This window comes from Podarcis gaigeae (assembly GCF_964106915.1).
Source record: "Podarcis gaigeae genome assembly, chromosome: Z".
NCBI lineage: Eukaryota > Metazoa > Chordata > Lepidosauria > Squamata > Lacertidae > Podarcis > Podarcis gaigeae.
In genome coordinates, this window is record NC_139691.1 from 41,733,673 (window position 1) to 41,743,674 (window position 10,002).

Here is a 10,002-nt window from a genome sequence, read left to right on the forward strand (position 1 = left end):
CTCCATTTTTGCAAAAGTGGCTCAGAACCACTAATAAACTTTACCTTTAAAAAAATGCAGCAAATTGTTTTTGGTAATAGCTAAACTATTTGCAACCATTTGCCTGTCCCATTGAGGGAGGAAATGAGAATTTTCAAAGTGTGCATCTCATATCTCTCTAAGAAATAGACAGCTGAGGATATGAAACAGACACCAGAAAAATAGAGTGGACTGCAACTGAGACCCCTTTTCTTTAGCTGCCTTTCAGAACTTAAAGGCATTTGATGCATCACAGCTGGGGGGGGACGGACCCTGTAGTTTTCCAGTGCTTCTCTTTTCTATAAAAATGTCAGGTTGTAAAAAATTCAGACATCACAGCCAAAGTTCATTGGGCAGACTGTATGCTTTCCACGCAGTAGGTCCCTGGTTCAAATGCTGGCATCTCTTGTTAAAAAAGATTTAAGTAGCACCTGCTGTGAAATATCTCTGGCTGAGGCTTTGAAGAATCCTGTCAACACAGGCAGTGCTGAGCTAGGTGGATGAATAAAACTTATTCACACATAACATTAAACCATGGCTTGAGAAGGAGCTTGGAAGCTTCCACTTCATTTTAAGTTAAGTGTAACATCTGAACTCTAAACTGTAGTTCATCTTAAGCCAGTGGTTTTCAACCAGTGTGCTTTAGCACCCTGGGGTGCCTTGAGGGATGGTCATGGGTTCCTCGGGCAACACTGGCCTCTGTTCCTCTTTCCTTCCCTCCCTCCTCTGATCCCCTCTCGCATCTCTGCCTCCGAAAGGCTTGCACAACCGTTTGTTGCAGCAGCCCTGGCTACAAGCTCCCCAGGTGAACGGTGCCTCTGGGGCTGGCCAGGGGGTGCTTCCTAGGCCCCTGTGGGGCCGTGTGAGGAGGCACCTCTGTTTGGGGCAGAGGGGGCAACTCAGAGACCAGGGGCGGCGGCAGCAGCTGCCCAGAGGAGGGGGGAGAGGAGAACCCTCCACAAGGGAGGGTGAGAGGCTGCAAGCTCTGCAGGCAAGGGGTAACATATCTGGGCTCCTGAGCCCCACAGGGGTGCCGCAGAAAGAATGTAGTTGGTCAAGGGGGATGTGGACCCAAAAATGTTGAAAACCTCTGTCTTAACCAAGTGGTTTGTTGAAACAAGCCAGCTTCTTAAACTATGGTTTGATATTGGCCTGTTTCAGCAAACCATTGTCAAAATTAAGAACAGATTTATTATCAGGTTAGGAAAAAATTTAATAACAAATAAAATATTTATGAAAAAATACTGTAATTAAAAGATGGAAGCAAAAGTGGCCAGGTTGCGGGAGGGGTGGGAAAGTTATGAGCCCAGTGCTCATTGCAGCTCTTTCTTGTATGATTTAGCATTCTGTCCAAACCAACCTATAAACTCTCTGGTTTGAGGCAGCTTCCTATGTCCATTTTTATCCTCCTCTTCTATCCTAGTTTCTTCTCCTGAGGACCGTGAAGGTGCTGATGCTTTAAACAGGAGCCCAGAAAAAGGTTGGTGAACTTGATTAATATCCAGAGAACTTGCGTCAATCTATACATATCATGCAGGGAAGATGCTGTTTTCTACTCTGTGCTGTAATATTTAAGTTATGATAATATATATATTCAAGTTGGAAGGGTCCCAAGGATCCTCTAGTCTAACCCCCCTGCAATGCAGGAATCTCACTTAGTGCACACATTAGAAATGGTCATCTAACCTCTGCTTTAAACCTCCAAGGAAGGAGAGTCCACAACCACCTTCCAAGGGAGTTTTGTCAGCTCTTACTGGCAGAACGTTCTTCCTCCTGTTGAGTTAGAATCTTCTCTCGACTGTTCCTCATAAGACTTGGTTTCCAGACCCTTGATCTTGGGAGCAGCTAACATGCTGCACTCCAGTTTTTGGAAACTCAGCTTCCATTGCCCTCCAACCAGCATGCTGTTGTGAAATTTGAATGCCCTCCTGAACCACCAAATTCCTCTTCCAGATGTTGCAGCTGACAATATAGAAAGCGTGTGAGAGCAGAGAAATTGGGTTGTTTTATTGATCTAACTAGCCTTCTTCCTCTGAGTCCTGCCTGTCCTCTGGAGATCTCAGGGTAGCATGTAGGATGGGGGCAGTCCATATGCTGCCCACCAAAGTTCTCCAGGTGGCAAAGGCAGTAAGGGTGGGGAAGTTCTGCTCCTCCCAGGGGGGAAAAATACAGAAATCCCACTGCTATGTGGAAGACCAAAGTCTGTACAGTAGCAGCAATCAGGCAGTGGTTCTCAACCTGTGGGTCCCCAGATGTTGTTGGACTACAACTCCCATCATCCCTGAGCTCTGGCCTTGCTAGCTAGGGGTGATGGGAGTTGTAGTTCAGCAACATCTGGGGACCCAGATGCTGAGAATTCTAGGCACTCCATGGAGTGAAGGGTATTTTACCTGCATGCAGAGGATCCCAGGTTCAATCCCTGTTATCGCCAGGTGGGGCTGGGAGCATCCCCTGCCTGAATCCTGGAGACCGGCTACCAGTCGGTGTGGACAGTATTGTGCTCGGTGGACCCATAATCTGACTTTGATAAGGCAGGTTCCTATGTTCCATTGTGTTCCATTCCCCTATTCACCTTTTTGCCTGTTGCAAAACAGCATTTCATAGCCACCGACCATACTCAGTCTTCATTGGGACGCTTTTGTCTCTTCCCCACCCCAGAATTTTAAACCTAAACATTTTTAATTTTGCACTTCTGTAAACCTTGGGTCTCCCTCGAAGCTGTTGGATAACCTCTGAGTGGTGCTGTTTTGGCTATGTAAACGATGGCACCCAGAGAACTATGTCCATGCCAACATGATGTCCTCCAGATATCTTTGAACTGCAGCTCCCACCATCCCTGGTGATGGTTTTGGGAGTCCTCATCCCTGCTGCAAAGCCCCAGTGTGATCCAGCAAGCACAACTACTCCATGGAGACTGCTGTGGATAGAGTGAGGATTTCACTATTCATTTGTGTCTTGTTGCCTTCCAATTAGGTAAAGGAAAGGTTGACATCCAGGCCTATTTGAAGCAATGGCAGGATGAATTGCTAAAAAAAGAAGAAAGCATTAAGGATTTGCCCCGCATGGACCAGGTAAAACTCACCTATGGGAGAACTTGCAAGGGGGGTGTTATCTGGTGTTTGGTTCGTTGGTAGGAGCAAACAATGACCCCTGAGTCTGACACATGCTAACAGGGTAACAGGTCATTAAAATAAAGAAGGAATTATAGAAGTGGTTTGGGGGTGGGGGCATCTAGTCTAATTCCTTTCTTAATGCAGGAAATTCAGAGTTCAGGCATCCCTGGCAGACGGCTGTGGCCAGCCACTGCTCGAAGGTGTCCAGCAAAGCCCAGTACAGTTGTACTTATCCGGAAGTCCCTTCGACTTCTGAAAATGTTCAAAAACCAAGGCACGGCTTCCAATTGGCTGCCGGAGCTTCTTGCACTCAAGCGGAAGCCGCGTCGGGTGCATAGATGTCAATGTTTCCCTTTTTTAAAAGGGAAATTCCCTTATTCCGAATAGGATTTCCCTTAAAAAAAGGGAAAAGTTGACAGCTATGGTCAGGCGTTTGGCTTCCAAAAAATGTTCACAAACCAGAACACTCACTTCGGGTTTGTCGCAAGGCATTTGACAACCAAGGCATGACTGTCTCTTTTAAAGTAATGAGTTCATTGTCAAACTGCCCTACTGTCAGGAAGCCTCTCCTTATATTCTGCAGAAATCTACCATCCTGCAACTTTAGCCCTAGATGTGCCCTCTAGATCAGGAGAGAAAACATGTCCTCATTGTGAAAGCCATTCAGTTATTTATTTTACTGCTCCATTTTAAAAGTATTTTTTATGCCGTGGCAAAAAATCTTTGCAAGGCAGTTTGCAAAATAAAAACATGAAAAATGGTTTAAGTGTTTGTGCAATATGTACAAACAGAGACACTCGAACGCCCACAGAGAAGCACAGTTAACTAAAAACTGCATTAGCATAATCTTCCGAATCAAGTAAAAGCATCAGTAGCTGGTAAAAGAAAAAAAGTAACTGTAAAATATAAAACCAGCAGCAATTTAAAGCAGGTTGAAACATCTAGACCAGGGTGGTCCAGCACTCGGCCCAAGGGCTGCATGTGGTCCTTAAGGCCTTGTTTGGCAGCCAAACTTAGCTGGCTACACTTCTGGTACCTGCCAGCCTGTCAGATCGTGCTAGCATGTCCCACTTAGAAGCACTCTTTGTAAATACCGTATGTTAAGAGGCTTTTAGAAAAAGAAATGGGGGGGAAATAGAAGTTAGGTTGTAAAATATGCCTTCTTATTTCTCCCTTCTCCACCCACCCCAGTCCCAGTTCATCCAGTTTTCAAAGACTTTGTATAACTTGTTTCACGGAGACCCAGAAGAGGAGCTGCTCTATCGCGCCATTGCCACCGTCACCAGCCTCTTGCTGAAGATGGAGGAGGTTGGGCGAAGACTCCAGAGCCCCACTTTGCCAGCCAAGAGCATGCCCCCTTCCACCTCCAACTTGGGTGCAGAAGGTGCCCAGAAGCCCCCAGAGGCTCAGCCTACGCCACAGATTGAAAGAGGTGGACCTCAGAGCCCACGCAGACCTGACGAATGGTCGTTTGCCTTTGAGCAGCTGCTGGCGTCTTTACTAAATGAACCTGCTTTGGTGAGATTTTTCGAGAAGCCAGTAGATGTTGCAGCCAAGTTGGAAAACGCTAAAGTTTCTCAGTTGAAAGCGAAGGCCAGAGTATAGCACCTGCCTGACGCTCCGTACAGAGGCACTTGGAAGGACGGAGGGCTGTTTGTGAGCTCAGCATCTTGAGTTTGTCAGGAGTTGGGGGGGTGGGTTAAAGATTCAGCTCAATTCCTCTCTAAGCCATAGGCAGGGTTGTTTGTGTTTTTACAAAGTTAAAATAAGCATAGCTTGAAGGACAGTTTGCACCTAAATTTTGCATTTTTAGTACACCTGGGAGACTTAAACCACATCAGCCAACACAAGCCAACTTGGAAGGGAATAGCAAGCTGGTCTGTCAGGGGCAAAGTTGAGGGTGGTTCGTGGCTGTTGTTTTCCCAAACCACCGTTTCGTGTTAATAGTTCTCACGCTGAATGTAATGTCTGCCACTTTTGCTGCAGAGTGGTGTTGGCCTTTACCTATTCTGTTGTAACTGTTTCTTGGATTTCCAAAGAATTTGCTTCTTAAGCTCTGAATGTAGAATTTGTTTCCTGCTTTGGGAGAGATATTTTTTGATGGTCAGTTGAGCGTGGCTGTTTAAAGGGGGGGGGGGAGCTGTGTTGTTTCTGTGAATGGGACCAAGTGCCGCTTTTGATCATTACTGTTGTTGTTGTTTTTTAAAAAGTGGCTCGTTGATACAATCTTGGGGAGCTTCCAAACCCAGTTCACCTCCCCACTGTTTTAATTTCTGGCCCTAGACCCTTTTACTTGTGGGAGGTCCTGTGGTTCCCTGACCATGCTTACCCTAGATTAGCCCAATCCACAGCGGCATGGAGGCCACATTGCGATGGCGGCTTCCTTCCCAAATCCACTCTGGTAAAGGGAAGATGTCATGGCTTCTTTCCATGTCAACATCATCTAGTGAAGGTGGTGCTAGAATAGACATGAACTGCAGCCTGGTGTCTCCACTCAGGTGCCCCCAGGAAGAACGAAGGAGACATGCTCCTGTGATGCAACACTAGTGTGTGGATTTGGCTTTAGATCGGGGGCGTTTAACATTTTAGTTTATTTTTTTACTCAGGGGCCACATTCACCCTTGGACAGTGCTCCAGGGGCCAAATACCACTGCATAGCCCAAAGTATAGGCACCCCACACTCTAAAATGTTCACACACACAGCCTCTCCTTCATGTTGACCAGCTGAGGGTGGGGTGGGGGTTACTGTCCACTCAACAAATGATGTATCTCATGACCAAGAATTGGGTGATTTGCGTCCACATCAGGGTGCTGGACCGTATGGAGGGGTTTAAATGTCTCTGCCCACCCTGGCTAACATGTCTGCAGTGTGTATTTCTTTTTGCTGCCGCTGCCCAAACTGGTGTGGTCTTGGTGTGGGGAGTGGGGGTGTGTGTGCTTTGCTTGGGACAGAGGTTGCATCAGGTCCCTGGGGCTGCAGCCTTCCTTTAAATCATCTGCTTCCTTTTTGAGGTAGAAATAAGGCCAGCATAAAGCAGTTTTGTAATACAGATTGCATGATACTTGAAGGATTATTGTGAAGTTAAGGTGAACACTGTTGTGGAGAACTGTTCCCTGCTGGTGTCTTGTATATCTCTGTAGGCTTTTAGGACTAAGCCAGTTTCTAGTACCTGTTAAATTGAAACACACATGCGCGTGCGCACACATGGGGCTTATGGTCTCTTTCTTCACTTGTCTCTCTTTTGTTGACATTGCTGATGTCATAATGGTTATAGGAAGCACTAAAATTTCAACATGGCTCTTCCTCCCAAATAATCTCCAGTGTCCCTGCAGGGTTTTTCTCAGCCAAATGGAGCTAGCTGATGCTAGAAGAAGAATGGGCAGTTCCAATTCAGAACTATGTTCCTAGTGCAGTTTGAGTGATGAGAAAGCCTCGCGAATCCATAACTCTCCATGGCTCAGGTGGACCAATTTCTTTTTATTTTCAAAGCATGTCATCCAATAGATCTGTTTACAAATTGTAAGCAAATTATCTTCCAGAACCTTGTAGGTACAATCTTTTATATGCAGAATGACCAACATACATATTATAGGTACTAATCAGATTTTGATTACCAGTGACAGAGATACTGTGTTTAGGGTTCTTTCTCTCTCTGTGTTTGTGTCTCCCCTCAGGTCTTTTTCTTTTTTTTAAAAAAAAGCATTTGAAATGTGCAGACTTCTTATCTAACCAAACAGCCTCTGGTGATATGTGCAAAGTAGATATTTGCTAGCAATGGGCATATTTGCTCAAGACAAGGAAGAATGAGCTTTCCAGCTCTGAAGGAAAAAGCTTTAACAACTGGCAAGGAGGAGAAATCAGTCCACTTAGTCTTGGCCTCTTTGGACCTTTCTATCTGCATCCCTGACAAGGCTTAATCTTAATTATGAATATTTTGAAACAAGTCCAAAGTTTTCCGCCGGTCTAAATTCTATGCAAATACACCAGCACTCTGGAAGGCGTATGTTGCCTTTTAAAAGGGACTGATTTCTGTTTGTCTCTGTTGCCCAGGGAGGTGGGTCTTTAGATCACAACCCACACACCTTGCCAATGAATGCAGCTTGGATATCGGGAGCAGATGATTCTTTACAAACTTGTTTTCCACGCTTACGTGTCTTTTCCCCTTATCTCTTTCCCATTCTTTAAGGATGGAATCTTGAGTTCTCATCCACAGGGATGAGAACAAAACAGAAAGATCCATTTTCTTAATATTATTCTGGATTTATTTTTCCAAACAGTTGCTCAGTTCAGTATGGGCAAACCATGCAGCCTGATTCCTCCCCTCACCCCTTTCAAAATACTCCATTTTTAAGTTCCTACAGGAAACTCTTATTTACCCAAATCCAGTTGTTTTCCACTTGGCTGCCTGAAATGAAACATTCAGTCGATGTTTTCCAGGAAGCAACAGAAGTCCTGACCTGGGAATTAAACAGGACCTCACAGCTGTTGTTTAGCAGGCAGCATTATACCTATGCATATCTATTTCAGCTTTATGCATGCAAGCTGGGAAGCGAAATTTTTGAAAGACTCCTTATTAATGTGAAGCTTAGCAGGAAAAAAAAATTAAAAGCTTCACTCTGATGCATTAGTTTTCTACTTGCAGGTTTTCCTTTTTTTCCCCTAAAAACAGAAAGTGGGAGAACTTGCAGAAATGAGGAAGTCTATTCTACTGCCACAGTCTGTTTCATGCACCTAGCCTTGGAGAGGATGTTTCTAACATAGGGACTCCAGTCCCTTTACTCCGGTAAAAAAAGAAGTATTTTGGCTATGTGTTGGATATTATTGCTGTAGTCTCTCCTTCACAACATAAAAAAGAAGTTTATTAAGACAGAACTTTAAAGCAATCCCTAGGGCTCTGAATGGGCAAATTGGCATCAACACCTTCCATGAAAAGCATTTTTCTTTTCTATTAAACCTACTCTAGGGATTGAACTCCTTGGCACTAGTTTTGATCAAAGTCTACTATCCATTTCTTAGTGTGCTTAGATGGTGGAAGGCCACTGGGTCTGGGTTTCATGTTTGTGCCATGCTGTTGTTGTTTTTTTCCAGTGGTACTTGCTGCAATCCAAATATCTGAATATCTTCCTGAGAGTTGCCTCTGCAGTTACCAGAGCATGCATGCATGCACTCTCTCTTCCTCTATCACACACAGGTGCTCTAGGCATTCTATGCAGCTGAATATAGAATATTTGTAGCTGAGAGGCAGTAGAACAGAGCAGTGAAGCTTTAGATCCATGGTGGCTAAGTTGCAAAATAATGAGGTCATTTGGCACATAACACTGGGGATGATGGGATGCATAGAGGGTTAGATTATCAGCTGCCATTTACTGTTCAGAGCAGGTTACTGAGCGAAGATTTCTCACACTATTGCAAACTCCAGCAAAGTTTTCGGGGGTGGGGGGATTCTACCTGTTGCGCAGGTAGAAAAGTCTGGTGGGCAGAGAGCCTTTTTAGTAAGATCTGATTGCACAGGGATTCCACTAAAGGGTGGGGGTAGTATCAGGTGACTTCACTGTAGGTCACCTGACCAGAGATAAATTTTCACTAACAACTGCAATGATTGTTCATTGCTGTAGTGTGTAGCCATGCTGTTGCCTCACAAGTTGCAACTTTTATAATACAGTTTGCCAAAGATGCAGCTGTAATTTCTTAGGGAGAACAACAACAACAACAACAACAACAACAACAAAGATGTATTTATCTGCCTTCTTCAAATTTCCTCATCTTAATGGCTGTCTAACAAACAACTTATGGAGAGAGATATTGAAATAAGCTTACAAAAAAATGTGCGTGTAATTGTCTTTAAGAATAAATTTCTAAATAAGATGAATATGGTATGTTTTCCAGAGGAACTGGATTATTTTATCCTTTTTGCTACCAAGGAAATAAAATATGTTTATGTGCTGGCGTTTTGTATTTTGATGACCATGTTCTGTACACAGCAAATTCACTGTATCTTTAATGAGAGGAGATGAATAAATGATCATTTCATGGAAGCAGGGCAGGTGGAAACCTGGCTCACAATATGCCTCTGACTTTCCATGGTTAAAATGTTGATGGTAGGGTTTTCAATAGTGTTTTCTTGGGGAGGGAGGCAGAGGGGAGATGTTCAGAGTAGACCCTCTTCACATTGTAAAGGAGTAGGCGCTGGGACTGTGAGAGAACTGGGTGGTGGTTAGGGGGCAGATGTTGTTAGAGAAAAGGGAGATGGCCCATCCTCTTCCCTCCCACAAGCCTTTTAATTTTTTAAAAAACCTAGTGCCCTACAGAGGTTCCTGGGCCACAACTCCCATGATCCCTGACTACTGGCCATGTTATCTGGGGCTGATGGGATTTGGAGTCCAGAAACAACACTCAAAATGCTGCTCTGGACTTGCAGCACAGCGCCTCCAGTTCCCATTCCACAGATCTGGTCCTGGAAAAAGGATATGGTCAATGGTACTGGAAGCCACAGAAAGGTCAAGAAGCAGAGGCAAGGTTGTGTGTCCCCCTTTACTACTCCCTGTTAAGGTAATCAGGGGTCCCGGATCCCAGCCAAGGCCGTGGGAGGCTGGGACACGGGAGAGGCAGCAGTGCCGACGGAAGGAAGAGCCCGAGAGAGACGCCGCTGAGAGGCCACTTGGGGGGATGGGGAGGCCGGGGTGGACGGTGATAAAATGGCTGCCCGCACTCCAACAGCACCAAAAAGGTTGAACTGCAAGGATGGTGCTGAGCGGAGTCAACCAGAGCCACTTGCAGCCCGTTTGGGCTGAGATCCTGTCCCATTCTGCTGACATCGGTGTCCAGGCTGTGCCCAGGCTGTTCGCGGCCAGCCCCACCACTAACATTGCC

At 45.3% G+C, this 10,002-nt stretch overlaps 1 protein-coding gene across 2 annotated transcripts in view; it reads left to right on the forward strand.

The window, feature by feature from the left end:
* TBC1D8B (TBC1 domain family member 8B) overlaps positions 1 to 9,226 on the forward strand; it is a 52,317-nt gene extending 43,091 nt beyond the window's left edge. For both annotated transcript variants that reach the window (XM_083722730.1, XM_083722731.1), the window contains exons 19-21: positions 1,442 to 1,498; positions 2,992 to 3,089; positions 4,323 to 9,226. In XM_083722730.1, the coding sequence (XP_083578856.1) occupies positions 1,442 to 1,498; positions 2,992 to 3,089; positions 4,323 to 4,736 (569 nt within the window). In that variant the 3' untranslated portion in view covers positions 4,737 to 9,226. The remainder of the gene's footprint in view (positions 1 to 1,441; positions 1,499 to 2,991; positions 3,090 to 4,322) is intronic.
* The last annotated feature ends 776 nt before the right edge of the window (positions 9,227 to 10,002 follow it).